The 16775-nt window shown below is 40.4% G+C and overlaps 1 protein-coding gene across 5 annotated transcripts; it reads right to left on the bottom strand.

The window, feature by feature from the left end:
* Positions 1-13683: 13683 nt before the first annotated feature.
* Positions 13684-16484, bottom strand: LOC124303707 (protoheme IX farnesyltransferase, mitochondrial). 5 transcript variants are annotated; one of them, XM_046761260.1, is made up of 7 exons: positions 16394-16484; positions 16033-16155; positions 15604-15910; positions 15315-15510; positions 14849-15024; positions 14296-14613; positions 13684-14048 (listed from the first exon to the last, which is right to left on the bottom strand). In XM_046761260.1, the coding sequence occupies exons 2-7, from the start codon at positions 16108-16110 to the stop codon at positions 13825-13827; spliced, it is 1299 nt and encodes a 432-aa protein (XP_046617216.1). In that variant the 5' UTR covers positions 16111-16155; positions 16394-16484; the 3' UTR covers positions 13684-13824. The 5 variants fall into 5 exon arrangements, with proteins under 5 accessions (XP_046617216.1, XP_046617214.1, XP_046617217.1 ...); XM_046761258.1 differs by having other exon boundaries at positions 16237-16465; XM_046761261.1 differs by having other exon boundaries at positions 16033-16084; positions 16237-16465.
* Positions 16485-16775: the final 291 nt, after the last annotated feature.

Genomic DNA, 16775 nt, shown 5'->3' with positions numbered 1-16775 from the left:
TGCCTGAAAGAATTGATTCCAGCACTTTTGAAAATCGCGAAAATTTTCGCCAAAAATACAAAGGGGTTAACCTTCCTTTTTTTTTGACCAAAAAATTTTTCGTCTCAGAATTGATTCGTATGACCCTTTCCCGACCAATTGGACCCCAAGGAACTCAGAAAACGCAGCAAAAGGAGCGTGGGATCAACGGGAGAGAAGATACGAGGAAAAAAGCACCTGCTGAAAAGTGTCGAAAATTCAGGTTTTTGTTTTCTGGCTGTAACTTTTGATGCTTTGATCGCAGCGTATTGGGACTGCACCCAATCGATTTCTCTCGCAAATCTACGTCGAAATAGTGCCACAATTAATTTATTCCAGCACTTTTGAAAATCGCGAAAATTTTCGCCAAAAATACAAAGGGGTTAACCTTCCTTTTTTTTTGACCAAAAAATTTTTCGTCTCAGAATTATTTCGTATGACTCTTTCCCGACCAATTGGACCCCAAGGAACTCAGAAAACGCAGCAAAAGGAGCGTGGGATCAACGGGAGAGAAGATACGAGGAAAATAGCACCTGCTGAAAAATGTCGAAAATTCAGGTTTTCGTTTTTTGGCTGTAACTTTTGATGCGGTGATCGCAGCGTATTGGGACTGCGCCCAATCCATTTCTCTCGCGAAACTACGTCGGAATAGTGCCACAATTAATTTATTCCAGCACTTTTGAAAATCGCCAAAATTTTCGCCAATAATACAAAGGGGTTAACCTTCCTTTTTTTTTGACCAAAAAATCTTTCGTCTCAGAATTGGTTCGTATGACTCTTTCCCGACCAATTGGACCCCAAGGGACTCAGAAAACGCAGCAAAAGGAGCGTGGGATCAACGGAAGAGAAGATACGAGGAAAAAAGCACCTGCTGAAAAATGTCGAAAATTCAGGTTTTCGTTTTTTGGCTGTAACTTTTGATGCGTTGATCGCAGCGTATTGGGACTGCGCCCAATCGATTTCTCTCGCAAAACTACGTCGGAATAGTGCCACAATTAATTGATTCCAGCACTTTTGAAAATCGCGAAAATTTTCGCCAAAAATACAAAGGGGTTAACCTTCGTTTTGTTTTGACCAAAAAATTTTTCGTCTCAGAATTGATTCGTATGACTCTTTCCCGACCAATTGGACCCCAAGGAACTCAGAAAACGCAGCTAAAGGAGCGTGGGATCAACGGGAGAGAAGATACGAGGAAAATAGCACCTGCTGAAAAATGTCGAAAATTCAGGTTTTCGTTTTTTGGCTGTAACTTTTGATGCGTTGATCGCAGCGTATTGGGACTGCGCACAATCCATTTCTCTCGCAAAACTACGTCGGAATAGTGCCACAATTGATTTATTCCAGCACTTTTGAAAATCGCGAAAATTTTCGCCAAAAATACAAAGGGGTTAACCTTCCTTTTTTTTTGACCAAAAAATTTTTCGTCTCAGAATTGATTCGTATGACTCTTTCCCGACCGATTGGACCCCAAGGAACCCAGAAAACGCAGCAAAAGGAGCGTGGGATCAACGGGAGAGAAGATACGAGGAAAAAAGCACCTGCTGAAAAGTGTCGAAAATTCAGGTTTTTGTTTTCTGGCTGTAACTTTTGATGCGTTGATCGCAGCGTATTGGGACTGCACCCAATCGATTTCTCTCGCGAATCTACGTCGAAATAGTGCCACAATTAATTTATTCCAGCACTTTTGAAAATCGCGAAAATTTTCGCCAAAAATACAAAGGGGTTATCCTTCCTTTTTTTTTGACCATAAAATTTTTCGTCTCAGAATTGATTCGTATGACTCTTTCCCGACCGATTGGACCCCAAGGAACTCAGAAAACGCAGCAAAAGGAGCGTGGGATCAACGGGAGAGAAGATACGAGGAAAAAAGCACCTGCTGAAAAGTGTCGAAAATTCAGGTTTTTGTTTTCTGGCTGTAACTTTTGATGCGTTGATCGCAGCGTATTGGGACTGCACCCAGTCGATTTCTCTCGCAAATCTACGTCGAAATAGTGCCACAATTAATTTATTCCAGCACTTTTGAAAATCGCGGAAATTTTCGCCAAAAATACCTTCCTTTTTTTTTGACCAAAAAATTTTTCGTCTCAGAATTGATTCGTATGACTCTTTCCTGACCAATTGGACCCCAGGGAACTCAGGAAAAGCAGCAAAAGGAGCGTGGGATCAACGGGAGAGAGGATACGAGGAAAAAAGCACCTGCTGAAAAACGTCGAAAATTCAGGTTTTCGTTTTTTGGCTGTAACTTTTGATGCGTTGATCGCAGCGTATTAGGACTGCGCCCAATCGATTTCTCTCGCAAAATTACGTCGAAATAGTGCCTGAAAGAATTGATTCCAGCACTTTTGAAAATCGCGAAAATTTTCGCCAAAAATACAAAGGGGTTAACCTTTCTTTTTTTTTGACCAAAAAATTTGTCGTCTCAGAATTGATTCGTATGACTCTTTCCCGACCAATTGGACCCCAAGGAACTCAGAAAACGCAGCCAAAGGAGCGTGGGATCAACGGGAGAGAAGATACGAGGCAAAAAGCACCTGCTGAAAAATGTCGAAAATTCAGGTTTTCGTTTTTTGGCTGTAACTTTTGATTTGTTGATCGCAGCGTATTGGGACTGCGACCAATCGATTTCTCTCGCAAAACTACGTCGGAATTGTGCCACAATGAATTTATTTCAGCACTTTCGAAAATTGCGAAAATTTTCGCCAAAAATACAAAGGGGTTAACCTTCCTTTTTTTTTGACCAAAAAATTTTTCGTCTCAGAATTGATTCGTATGATTCTTTCCCGACCAATTGGACCCCAAGGAACTCAGAAAACGCAGCAAAAGGAGCGTGGGATCAACGGGAGAGAAGATACGAGGAAAAAAGCACCTGCTGAAAAATGTCGAAAATTCAGGTTTTTGTTTTTTGGCTGTAACTTTTGATGCGTTGATCGCAGCGTATTGGGACTGCGCCCAATCGATTTCTCTCGCAAAATTACGACGAGATAGTGCCCGAAAGAATTGATTCCAGCACCTTTAAAAATCGCGAAAATTTTCGCCAAAAATACAAAGGGGTTAACCTTCCTTTTTTTTTGACCAAAAAATTTTTCGTCTCAGAATTGATTCGTATGACTCTTCCCCGACCAATTGGACCCCAAGGAACTCAGAAAACGCAGCAAAAGGAGCGTGGGATCAACGGGAGAGAAGATACGAGGAAGAAAGCGCCTGCTGAAGAATGTCGAAAATTCAGGTTTTCGTTTTTTGGCTGTAACTTTTGATGCGTTGATCGCAGCGTATTGGGACTGCGCCCAATCGATTTCTCTCGCAAAACTACGTCGGAATAGTGCCACAATTAATTTATTTCAGCACTTTTGAAAATCGCGAAAATTTTCGCCAAAAATACAAAGGGGTTAAACCTTCCTTTTTTTTTGACCAAAAAATTTTTCGTCTAAGAATTGATTCGTATGACTCTTTCCCGACCAATTGGACCCCAAGGAACTCAGAAAACGCAGCAAAAGGAGCGTGGGATCTACAGGAGAAAAGATACGAGGAAAAAAGCACCTGCTGAAAAACGTCGAAAATTCAGGTTTTTGTTTTTTGGCTGTAACTTTTGATGCGTTGATCGCAGCGTATTAGGACTGCGCCCAATCGATTTCTCTCGCAAAACTACGTCGGAATAGTGCCACAATTAATTTATTTCAGCACTTTTGAAAATCGCGAAAATTTTCGCCAAAAATACAAAGGGGTTAACCTTCCTTTTTTTTTGACCAAAAAATTTGTCGTCTCAGAATTGATTCGTATTACCCTTTCCCGACCAATTGGACCCCAAGGAACTCAGAAAACGCAGCAAAAGGAGCGTGGGATCAACGGGAGAGAAGATACGAGGAAAAAAGCACCTGCTGAAAAGTGTCGAAAATTCAGGTTTTTGTTTTCTGGCTGTAACTTTTGATGCGTTGATCGCAGCGTATTGGGACTGCACCCAATCGATTTCTCTCGCATATCTACGTCGAAATAGTGCCACAATTAATTTATTCCAGCACTTTTGAAAATCGCGAAAATTTTCGCCAAAAATACAAAGGGGTTAACCTTCCTTTTTTTTTGACCAAAAAATTTTTCGTCTCAGAATTAATTCGTATGACTCTTTCCCGACCAATTGGACCCCAAGGAACTCAGAAAACGCAGCAAAAGGAGCGTGGGATCAACGGGAGAAAAGATACGAGGAGAAAAGCACCTGCTGAAAAATGTCGAAAATTCAGGTTTTCGTTTTTTGGCTGTAACTTTTGATTCGTTGATCGCAGCGTATTGGGGCTGCGACCAATCGATTTCTCTCGCAAAACTACGTCGGAATAGTGCCACAATTAATTTATTCCAGCACTTTTGAGAATCGCGAAAATTTTCGCCAAAAATACAAAGGGGTTAACCTTCCTTTTTTTTTGACCAAAAAATTTTTCGTCGCAGAATTGATTCGTATGACTCTTTCCCGACCAATTGGACCCCAAGGAACTCAGAAAACGCAGCAAAAGGAGCGTGGGATCAACGGGAGCGAAGATACGAGGAAAAAAGCACCTGCTGAAAAATGTCGAAAATTCAGGTTTTCGTTTTTTGGCTGTAACTTTTGATGCGTTGATCGCAGCGTATTGGGACCGCGCCCAATCGATTTCTCTCGCAAAATTACGACGAGATAGTGCCCGAAAGAATTGATTCCAGCACCTTTGAAAATCGCAAAAATTTTCGCCAAAAATACAAAGGGGTTAACCTTCCTTTTTTTTTGACCAAAAAATTTTTCGTCCCAGAATTGATTCGTATGACTCTTTCCCGACCAATTGGACCCCAAGGAACTCAGAAAACGCAGCAAAAGGAGCGTGGGATCAACTGGAGAGAAGATACGAGGAAGAAAGCACCTGCTGAAGAATGTCGAAAATTCAGGTTTTCGTTTTTTGGCTGTAACTTTTGATGCGTTGATCGCAGCGTATTAGGACTGCGCCCAATCGATTTCTCTTGCAAAATTACGTCGAAATAGTGCCTGAAAGAATTGATTCCAGCACTTTTGAAAATCGCGAAAATTCTCGCCAAAAATACAAAGGGGTTAACCGTCCTTTTGTTTTGACCAAAAAATTTTTCGTCTCAGAAGTGATTCGTATGACTCTTTCCCGACCGATTGGACCCCAAGGAACTCAGAAAACGCAGCAAAAGGAGCGTGGGATCAACGGGAGAGAAGATACGAGGCAAAAAGCACCTGCTGAAAAATGTCGAAAATTCAGGTTTTCGTTTTTTGGCTGTAACTTTTGATTTGTTGATCGCAGCGTATTGGGACTGCGACCAATCGATTTCTCTCGCAAAACTACGTCGGAATTGTGCCACAATGAATTTATTTCAGCACTTTCGAAAATTGCGAAAATTTTCGCCAAAAATACAAAGGGGTTAACCTTCCTTTTTTTTTGACCAAAAAATTTTTCGTCTCAGAATTGATTCGTATGATTCTTTCCCGACCAATTGGACCCCAAGGAACTCAGAAAACGCAGCAAAAGGAGCGTGGGATCAACGGGAGAGAAGATACGAGGAAAAAAGCACCTGCTGAAAAATGTCGAAAATTCAGGTTTTTGTTTTTTGGCTGTAACTTTTGATGCGTTGATCGCAGCGTATTGGGACTGCGCCCAATCGATTTCTCTCGCAAAATTACGACGAGATAGTGCCCGAAAGAATTGATTCCAGCACCTTTAAAAATCGCGAAAATTTTCGCCAAAAATACAAAGGGGTTAACCTTCCTTTTTTTTTGACCAAAAAATTTTTCGTCTCAGAATTGATTCGTATGACTCTTCCCCGACCAATTGGACCCCAAGGAACTCAGAAAACGCAGCAAAAGGAGCGTGGGATCAACGGGAGAGAAGATACGAGGAAGAAAGCGCCTGCTGAAGAATGTCGAAAATTCAGGTTTTCGTTTTTTGGCTGTAACTTTTGATGCGTTGATCGCAGCGTATTGGGACTGCGCCCAATCGATTTCTCTCGCAAAACTACGTCGGAATAGTGCCACAATTAATTTATTTCAGCACTTTTGAAAATCGCGAAAATTTTCGCCAAAAATACAAAGGGGTTAAACCTTCCTTTTTTTTTGACCAAAAAATTTTTCGTCTAAGAATTGATTCGTATGACTCTTTCCCGACCAATTGGACCCCAAGGAACTCAGAAAACGCAGCAAAAGGAGCGTGGGATCTACAGGAGAAAAGATACGAGGAAAAAAGCACCTGCTGAAAAACGTCGAAAATTCAGGTTTTTGTTTTTTGGCTGTAACTTTTGATGCGTTGATCGCAGCGTATTAGGACTGCGCCCAATCGATTTCTCTCGCAAAACTACGTCGGAATAGTGCCACAATTAATTTATTTCAGCACTTTTGAAAATCGCGAAAATTTTCGCCAAAAATACAAAGGGGTTAACCTTCTTTTTTTTTTGACCAAAAAATTTGTCGTCTCAGAATTGATTCGTATTACCCTTTCCCGACCAATTGGACCCCAAGGAACTCAGAAAACGCAGCAAAAGGAGCGTGGGATCAACGGGAGAGAAGATACGAGGAAAAAAGCACCTGCTGAAAAATGTCGAAAATTCAGGTTTTCGTTTTTTGGCTGTAACTTTTGATTCGTTGATCGCAGCGTATTGGGGCTGCGACCAATCGATTTCTCTCGCAAAACTACGTCGGAATAGTGCCACAATTAATTTATTCCAGCACTTTTGAGAATCGCGAAAATTTTCGCCAAAAATACAAAGGGGTTAACCTTCCTTTTTTTTTGACCAAAAAATTTTTCGTCGCAGAATTGATTCGTATGACTCTTTCCCGACCAATTGGACCCCAAGGAACTCAGAAAACGCAGCAAAAGGAGCGTGGGATCAACGGAAGCGAAGATACGAGGAAAAAAGCACCTGCTGAAAAATGTCGAAAATTCAGGTTTTCGTTTTTTGGCTGTAACTTTTGATGCGTTGATCGCAGCGTATTGGGACCGCGCCCAATCGATTTCTCTCGCAAAATTACGACGAGATAGTGCCCGAAAGAATTGATTCCAGCACCTTTGAAAATCGCAAAAATTTTCGCCAAAAATACAAAGGGGTTAACCTTCCTTTTTTTTTGACCAAAAAATTTTTCGTCCCAGAATTGATTCGTATGACTCTTTCCCGACCAATTGGACCCCAAGGAACTCAGAAAACGCAGCAAAAGGAGCGTGGGATCAACTGGAGAGAAGATACGAGGAAGAAAGCACCTGCTGAAGAATGTCGAAAATTCAGGTTTTCGTTTTTTGGCTGTAACTTTTGATGCGTTGATCGCAGCGTATTAGGACTGCGCCCAATCGATTTCTCTTGCAAAATTACGTCGAAATAGTGCCTGAAAGAATTGATTCCAGCACTTTTGAAAATCGCGAAAATTCTCGCCAAAAATACAAAGGGGTTAACCGTCCTTTTGTTTTGACCAAAAAATTTTTCGTCTCAGAAGTGATTCGTATGACTCTTTCCCGACCGATTGGACCCCAAGGAACTCAGAAAACGCAGCAAAAGGAGCGTGGGATCAACGGGAGAGAAGATACGAGGCAAAAAGCACCTGCTGAAAAATGTCGAAAATTCAGGTTTTCGTTTTTTGGCTGTAACTTTTGATTTGTTGATCGCAGCGTATTGGGACTGCGACCAATCGATTTCTCTCGCAAAACTACGTCGGAATTGTGCCACAATGAATTTATTTCAGCACTTTCGAAAATTGCGAAAATTTTCGCCAAAAATACAAAGGGGTTAACCTTCCTTTTTTTTTGACCAAAAAATTTTTCGTCTCAGAATTGATTCGTATGATTCTTTCCCGACCAATTGGACCCCAAGGAACTCAGAAAACGCAGCAAAAGGAGCGTGGGATCAACGGGAGAGAAGATACGAGGAAAAAAGCACCTGCTGAAAAATGTCGAAAATTCAGGTTTTTGTTTTTTGGCTGTAACTTTTGATGCGTTGATCGCAGCGTATTGGGACTGCGCCCAATCGATTTCTCTCGCATAATTACGACGAGATAGTGCCCGAAAGAATTGATTCCAGCACCTTTAAAAATCGCGAAAATTTTCGCCAAAAATACAAAGGGGTTAACCTTCCTTTTTTTTTGACCAAAAAATTTTTCGTCTCAGAATTGATTCGTATGACTCTTCCCCGACCAATTGGACCCCAAGGAACTCAGAAAACGCAGCAAAAGGAGCGTGGGATCAACGGGAGAGAAGATACGAGGAAGAAAGCGCCTGCTGAAGAATGTCGAAAATTCAGGTTTTCGTTTTTTGGCTGTAACTTTTGATGCGTTGATCGCAGCGTATTGGGACTGCGCCCAATCGATTTCTCTCGCAAAACTACGTCGGAATAGTGCCACAATTAATTTATTTCAGCACTTTTGAAAATCGCGAAAATTTTCGCCAAAAATACAAAGGGGTTAAACCTTCCTTTTTTTTTGACCAAAAAATTTTTCGTCTAAGAATTGATTCGTATGACTCTTTCCCGACCAATTGGACCCCAAGGAACTCAGAAAACGCAGCAAAAGGAGCGTGGGATCTACAGGAGAAAAGATACGAGGAAAAAAGCACCTGCTGAAAAACGTCGAAAATTCAGGTTTTTGTTTTTTGGCTGTAACTTTTGATGCGTTGATCGCAGCGTATTAGGACTGCGCCCAATCGATTTCTCTCGCATAATTACGTCGAAATAGTGCCTGAAAGAATTGATTCCAGCACCTTTGAAAATCGCGAAAATTTTCGCCAAAAATACAAAGGGGTTAACCTTCCTTTTTTTTTGACCAAAAAATTTTTCGTCTCAGAATTAATTCGTATGACTCTTTCCCGACCAATTGGACCCCAAGGAACTCAGAAAACGCAGCAAAAGGAGCGTGGGATCAACGGGAGAGAAGATACGAGGAAAAAAGCACCTACTGAAGAATGTCGAAAATTCAGGTTTTCGTTTTTTGGCTGTAACTTTTGATGCGTTGATCGCAGCGTATTGGGACTGCGCCCAATCGATTTCTCTCGCATAATTACGTCGGAATAGTGCCTGAAAGAATTGATTCCAGCACCTTTGAAAATCGCGAGAATTTTCGCCAAAAATACGAAGGGGTTAACCTTCCTTTTTTTTTGACCAAAAAATTTTTCGTCGCAGAATTGATTCGTATGACTCTTTCCCGACCAATTGGACCCCAAGGAACTCAGAAAACGCAGCAAAAGGAGCGTGGGATCAACGGGAGAGAAGATACGAGGAAAAAAGCACCTGCTGAAAAATGTCGAAAATCCAGGTTTTCGTTTTTTGGCTGTAACTTTTGATGCGTTGATCGCAGCGTATTGGGACCGCGCACAATCGATTTTCCTCGCCTAATTACGTCGGGATGGTGCCACAATTGATTTATTCCAGCACTTTTGGAAATCGCGAAAATTCTCGCCAAAAATACAAAGGGGTTAACCTTCCTTTTTTTTTGACCAAAAAATTTTTCGTCTCAGAATTGATTCGTATGACTCTTTCCCGACCAATTGAACCCCAAGGGACTCAGAAAACGCAGCAAAAGGAGCGTGGGATCAACGGGAGAGAAGATACGAGGAAAAAAGCACCTGCTGAAAAATGTCGAAAATTCAGGTTTTCGTTTTTTGGCTGTAACTTTTGATTCGTTGATCGCAGCGTATTGGGACTGCGCCCAATCGATTTCTCTCGCAAAACTACGTCGGAATAGTGCCACAATTAATTTATTTCAGCACTTTTGAAAATCGCGAAAATTTTCGCTAAAATACAAAGGGGTTAACCTTCCTTTTTTTTTGTCTAAAAAATTTTTCGTCTCAGAATTTATTCGAATGACCCTTTCCCGACCAATTGGACCCCAAGGAACTCAGAAAACGCAGCAAAAGGAGCGTGGGATCAACGGGAGAGAAGATACGAGGCAAAAAGCACCTGCTGAAAAATGTCGAAAATTCAGGTTTTCGTTTTTTGGCTGCAACTTTTGATTCGTTGATCGCAGCGTATTGGGACTGCGCCCAATCGATTTCTCTCGCAAAACTACGTCGGAATTGTGCCACAATTAATTTATTTCAGCACTTTTGAAACTTGCGAAAATTTTCGCCAAAAATACAAAGGGGTTAACCTTCCTTTTTTTTTGACCAAAAAATTTTTCGTCTCAGAATTGATTCGTATGACTCTTTCCCGACCGATTGGACCCCAAGGAACTCAGAAAACGCAGCGAAAGGAGCGTGGGATCAACGGGAGAAAAGATACGAGGAAAAAAGCACCTGCTGAAAAATGTCGAAAATTCTGGTTTTCGTTTTTTGGCTGTAACTTTCGATTCGTTGATCGCAGCGTATTGGGACTGCGCCCAATCGATTTCTCTCGCAAAACTACGTCGGAATTGTGCCACAATTAATTTATTTCAGCACTTTTGAAAATCGCGAAAATTTTCGCTAAAATACAAAGGGGTTAACCTTTCTTTTTTTTTGTCTAAAAAATTTTTCGTCTCAGAATTTATTCGAATGACCCTTTCCCGACCAATTGGACCCCAAGGAACTCAGAAAACGCAGCAAAAGGAGCGTGGGATCAACGGGAGAGAAGATACGAGGCAAAAAGCACCTGCTGAAAAATGTCGAAAATTCAGGTTTTCGTTTTTTGGCTGTAACTTTCGATTCGTTGATCGCAGCGTATTGGGACTGCGCCCAATCGATTTCTCTCGCAAAACTACGTCGGAATTGTGCCACAATTAATTTATTTCAGCACTTTTGAAACTTGCGAAAATTTTCGCCAAAAATACAAAGGGGTTAACCTTCCTTTTTTTTTGACCAAAAAATTTTTCGTCTCAGAATTGATTCGTATGACTCTTTCCCGACCGATTGGACCCCAAGGAACTCAGAAAACGCAGCAAAAGGAACGTGGGATCAACGGGAGAAAAGATACGAGGAAAAAAGCACCTGCTGAAAAATGTCGAAAATTCAGGTTTTCGTTTTTTGGCTGTAACTTTTGATTCGTTGATCGCAGCGTATTGGGACTGCGCCCAATCGATTTCTCTCGCAAAACTACGTCGGAATAGTGCCACAATTAATTTATTTCAGCACTTTTGAAAATCGCGAAAATTTTCGCTAAAATACAAAGGGGTTAACCTTCCTTTTTTTTTGTCTAAAAAATTTTTCGTCTCAGAATTTATTCGAATGACCCTTTCCCGACCAATTGGACCCCAAGGAACTCAGAAAACGCAGCAAAAGGAGCGTGGGATCAACGGGAGAGAAGATACGAGGCAAAAAGCACCTGCTGAAAAATGTCGAAAATTCAGGTTTTCGTTTTTTGGCTGTAACTTTTGATTCGTTGATCGCAGCGTATTGGGACTGCGCCCAATCGATTTCTCTCGCAAAACTACGTCGGAATTGTGCCACAATTAATTTATTTCAGCACTTTTGAAACTTGCGAAAATTTTCGCCAAAAATACAAAGGGGTTAACCTTCCTTTTTTTTTGTCCAAAAAATTTTTCGTCTCAGAATTTATTCGAATGACCCTTTCCCGACCAATTGGACCCCAAGGAACTCAGAAAACGCAGCAAAAGGAGCGTGGGATCAACGGGAGAGAAGATACGAGGCAAAAAGCACCTGCTGAAAAATGTCGAAAATTCAGGTTTTCGTTTTTTGGCTGTAACTTTTGATGCGTTGATCGCAGCGTATTGGGACTGCGCCCAATCGATTTCTCTCGCAAAATTGCGTCGGAATAGTGCCTGAAAGAATTGATTCCAGCACCTTTGAAAATCGCGAGAATTTTCGCCAAAAATACGAAGGGGTTAACCTTCCTTTTTTTTTGACCAAAAAATTTTTCGTCGCAGAATTGATTCGTATGACTCTTTCCCGACCAATTGGACCCCAAGGAACTCAGAAAACGCAGCAAAAGGAGCGTGGGATCAACGGGAGAGAAGATACGAGGAAAAAAGCACCTGCTGAAAAATGTCGAAAATCCAGGTTTTCGTTTTTTGGCTGTAACTTTTGATGCGTTGATCGCAGCGTATTGGGACTGCGCCCAATCGATTTCTCTCGCAAAATTACGTCGGAATAGTGCCACAATTAATTTATTCCAGCACTTTTCAAAATCGCGAAAATCTTCGCCAAAAATACAAAGGGGTTAACCTTCCTTTTTTTTTGACCAAAAAATTTTTTGTCTCAGAATTGATTCGTATGACTCTTTCCCGACCAATTGGACCCTAAGGAACTCAGGAAACGCAGCAAAAGGAGCGTGGGATCAACGGAAGAGAAGACACGAGGAAAAAAGCACCTGCTGAAAAATGTCGAAAATTCGGGTTTTCGTTTTTTGGCTGTAACTTTTGATGCGTTGATCGCAGCGTATTGGGACTGCGCCCAATCGATTTCTCTCGCCAAATTACGTCGGAATAGTGCGTGAAAGAATATATTTCAGCACTTTTCAAAATCCCGAAAATTTTCGCCAAAAATACAAAGGGGTAAGCCTTGCTGTTTTTTCCATTTTTCGACCAAAAAATTTTTGGTCTCAGATTCGATTAGTATGACCCTTTCCTGACTAATTGGAACCCTAGGAACTCAGAAAACGCAGCGAAAGTAGCCTGGGATCAACAGCAGAGAAGTTACGATGGAAAAAGCACCAGCTGAAAAATGTCAAAAACTCAGGTTCTCGTTTTTCGGCTTTAACTCTCCGCACGTTGCTCGCAGCGTATCAGCACTGCGCCCAATCGATTTCTCTCGCAAAATCACGTCGGAATAGTGCATGAAACAATTTATTCCAGCACTTTTCAAAATCGCGATAATTTTCGCCAAAAATGCAAAAGGGTTAGCCTTACTTTTTTTTCATTTTTTTTGGAACCGAAAATCTTTCGTCTCAGATTTGATTCGTATGACCCTCTCCTGACTAATCGGACCCCCAGGAACTCAGAAATAACATTAAAACGAGTGAAATAGCACATGAATGTATTATTTTATCACTTCTCGAGTTTCTTGATGAGAGAACATGCACGTACGATTTTCGTTTATCGCGTCTATTCTGGTTCTAGTAGTCGCGCGTTGTTCTAGTACACATGTCCTCAACATTTCAACCGAGTACGAACTGAGTTGAAAACCAAGTGAGACTCTGAGTTCAATTATGCAACTTATTTTATGACGTTACGTTTATTACCTTATTTATATTCAACAATTGTTTACCAGGATAACTCGTTATCTTTTCTGCATCCGATTTCCGCGCTGCTATTTCTTTTACTGTGTTCCTCCTATGTACAAATTTCTTCATGCAAGTGCATCCTGCTGCTCTTAGCGGAGTTGTTCCAGCGGTATTAAACACTACCCTACTTCACTTTTGCTTCCAATCTAGCGTTGGAACGATAGATCGTGACAACTTGAGATATTTCGTAACCGAAATCCTCATTTGCGACTTCTTTTTAAATACGGAATTCATTCAACGTGTCACTTTGTTTTGACCTATGAATAAAATGTTTTTTGAGTTCTAGCCTCTGTTCTATAATAGAAAATTATTTTTAAACCCTAATGCCCTTAATTAATCAACTTTTGTTCGTTGTTCTGGACGTGAACGACACGCACGAGGAGATTAGATTGAAAATTTGTCTCCCTATCTGAGTTCGGAATTTATATTTCAGTTCTACCTCTTCTGTGAATCCTTCAAATCAATTCAACAATTCCACAAGTGATTGGGTTAAAAAAGTTCAAATAATGTAATGAATTGTGATATATATTTACATGACGCATTGTATAACAATATCGTGAACGAGATTGTGGTCATACGTTTATTGCACATTGTAATTGTTTGTACTGTGCTTTACAAAATTACAATATTCTCTACCTGACAGTTCGTCTATACTGTAGATGCTTTCAACGTAGTTGGTTTTCCCAGCACAGCGAAATAACTTTGAGGATCTTTTTCACCATTTGTTGAAACAGAATTCGTCGTATCTGTTGTATTTCTCAAAGACTTTTTGTTGAAGAGCATGAGTAACATTAAAGCGGGCAAATGTATCAACGAAAATCGAAATAGTTTACGCGAACTCGCACTGTCGGACTCTTTATAGAATTGCCAAGCTGGAATGAAAAAAAATTACAATGTTACATGCAAGCTATTTTCGCAGTAATAGCTTAGAATGCATTCAAAGATTCATATTTCAATCATAAACCAAACGGAAGATAATTTAATTTAAGTTGTTTCGTCAGAAGCACAACGGTTTTATAAATCATTCATGTCGGCTGGCTATACTTCATTGTCATCTATTGTGCATGCATCAAGCTTAGAATCGAACAAAATGAAGACATTTATATTTCCTATGGTTACCTAAATATAGAAAATATGCATTCAACGGTGTCGATTCCACTGCAAACCACCAACTCGTGACATCTAAAGCAGGTGCTAAATATGACAGACCCATGATCGCGGCCGTGTATCTCAATGCAACTCTGCGACACAAACCAGGGTTGGTTACAGCCATCATTCTATATCCAGCACGAGAATAATCAGGCCGCAAGTTCCAAGATAGTGCATTAAAGTGTGGGAATTGCCAGGCATATAGCATGCCGGACATAATCCAAGCACCAGGAGCTGTAATGTTTCCAGCACATCCAGCCCATCCCATCAGTGGCGGGATTGCACCAACTATGAAACATTCACCTTTACTAGTGTTTCGACTGAGAAAATTACGATCACTTGTCAAGAACATAGCAAAGCTTCCAACAGACGACATTATTCAAGACTCTTGAGATATGGTGACTGGTTTTTATAGGTATAACTAAATATTCTAATTAAGAAAACTGTGCAATCAGTTAGATCTGAAAATGACAATTTGACACATTTCTAAAGTAATCTGTCAGTACACAAAATTCACATTTACCAATGGATCCAACCCAAGTATTGAGAATACTGACACGTTTCATCGGTGTGTAAATTAGAGTGTAGAGTATAAGATTTGTAGCACCTAGGGCTGCTGTCAATCCATTGACCCCTAAGTACAGCATCGAAAGTCCAGCAACACCTGACACCGTCGCAAATGCAATTGCATAGGCTGGCCTATTGACATTAAGTCCCTAATTAAGTTTACAATAATCAGTGTTCAATTTTTGTAACTAATCGTAATTATTAAAATTCAGTATGTAACGGTGAGAATTAAACGAAATTGTACAGCCTTCAATATAAAAATAAAAATCTTCATGACATTATTACTGGAAAACTGATTAAGAAAAGATTAGACTTTCAACCAATCATATTTATTATACGCATAATGATGACTATATATTATGAATGAGAAAAAAAAACATGCATTTTTTGCCATGTCAATCATTATTGATATATATACTCACGTGAGATGGCCACGAACTAATACTCTGTTTTTTGTTCGCGACATCTGAGCATCGAACGGGATTTCTAAAAATTGATTTATAGAATTCGCCGTTGCTGATACAAGCCCAGTTCCTATTGAACATAACAAAAAAGTCTGAATGTCAAAAGCGGCCGGAGCCAGTGCGTATCCACCCATGGTTGTAATTACTACTAGAGCTGGAAAGGAAAATATTTTTATTGGTGTGAGTAAATCCAATAGACTAATAAATAAACATATGTTCACTCTCTAATCATCTATGGTTTACTCACATGTTAATCTAATTTTGGAAAGCATTAAACAATGCGTAGGGAATTTGGAAGTGTCCACTTCCATATGCCTCCATTCTGGTTCTTGCACGGGTTTTGTCTTTGGTTTTACAGAACTGCTGGTAACAACTTGTTGAAATTTTGGTAACATATCAGCCATTGAATTGGGGGCAGATGCATTTGGAGCCACAGAAATACTCGTTAGAATTGTGTGACATCGATGACGTTTTCCCACAGTTAAACATGGCCCTTCTCGTTCTGCAGGTGTGTGTTCTGCGGATGGCGTTGGCTTTGCAACGCCGGCGGAATACTGCCAATAACAAAAACTTGAATAAACTAATAGATTTCACCTGTCTAAAATATGGAAGTCTAATTTGTTGAAGACTAACGAATATTGAAATTGTACCCAAGAATCGATAATAAATCACTCACCATTGTACCGAGTACCTTTGAAGACGGTAGACATTTCAGACTTCGACATCGTCTTGCGGTGTATAAAATAAATAACATGATAAGTTATTAACGCCGGTATATTACCAGGATCGTGTCATGATTCTGTAACATCCAACAGTTTGCAAAAAAAAAAATATGTCATAAGATCGAATTATATAAATGATGATTTCCTACGCAACTAACCTTAGAATTGTAATTCATGATTGACTAAGCAAGATACACAATACGTCTGACGATACTCACAGTAATTCAGACAAATTATCACATGCTTGTTTAATACTTCAACAGTGTCATTGCTAATTTAATATTATGTTGCATAATAACTACACTGTATGATCACCGAAAATTATGACGGACTACAAGGTTGAAGAGCAGACTGCTCCTAGGTGGCTCCTGGTCCTGGTCCACCACGCATCGCGGAAGCGGAAGCATAAAGAAAGTTAAGAGAGATCCGATACCTATCGGCAAAGTTGCGTGACCATTACTCGGTGGGTAAGTAGGCTTGCCGGTAATTCCCTTATCCACGAAAGCTGTATAACGCAATCCTATAGGACCACCGAAACCTCGTAAAGGTATCAGATTTGAAGTCTTCAGAGGTTGTAGTTCGAAAAAAAATTCGTAAGTAACGAATTATCGAACTGTGCACCACTAATCAGGCTCTCAAGCAAGTTTCCACCGTACGAAACGAGCACCGCATAGCGACTGTGAATGACTAACTGCCT

This window comes from Neodiprion virginianus, chromosome 4, assembly GCF_021901495.1.
Source record: "Neodiprion virginianus isolate iyNeoVirg1 chromosome 4, iyNeoVirg1.1, whole genome shotgun sequence".
NCBI lineage: Eukaryota > Metazoa > Arthropoda > Insecta > Hymenoptera > Diprionidae > Neodiprion > Neodiprion virginianus.
The sequence above is the reverse complement of the archived record's forward strand: the minus strand, read 5'-3'. Positions and strand labels throughout refer to the sequence as shown.

Bases quoted from the DNA above. Each gene is read 5' to 3' on its own strand.
- LOC124303707 (XM_046761260.1), bottom strand. From the start codon at position 16,110: ATGTTATTTATTTTATACACCGCAAGACGATGTCGAAGTCTGAAATGT. The intron at 15,511-15,603 runs GTGAGTAAACCA...TTTCCTTTCCAG, and splicing joins TTCCAAAATTAGATTAACAT to CTCTAGTAGTAATTACAACC. The intron at 15,025-15,314 runs GTGAGTATATAT...TAATGTCAATAG, and splicing joins TTAGTTCGTGGCCATCTCAC to GCCAGCCTATGCAATTGCAT.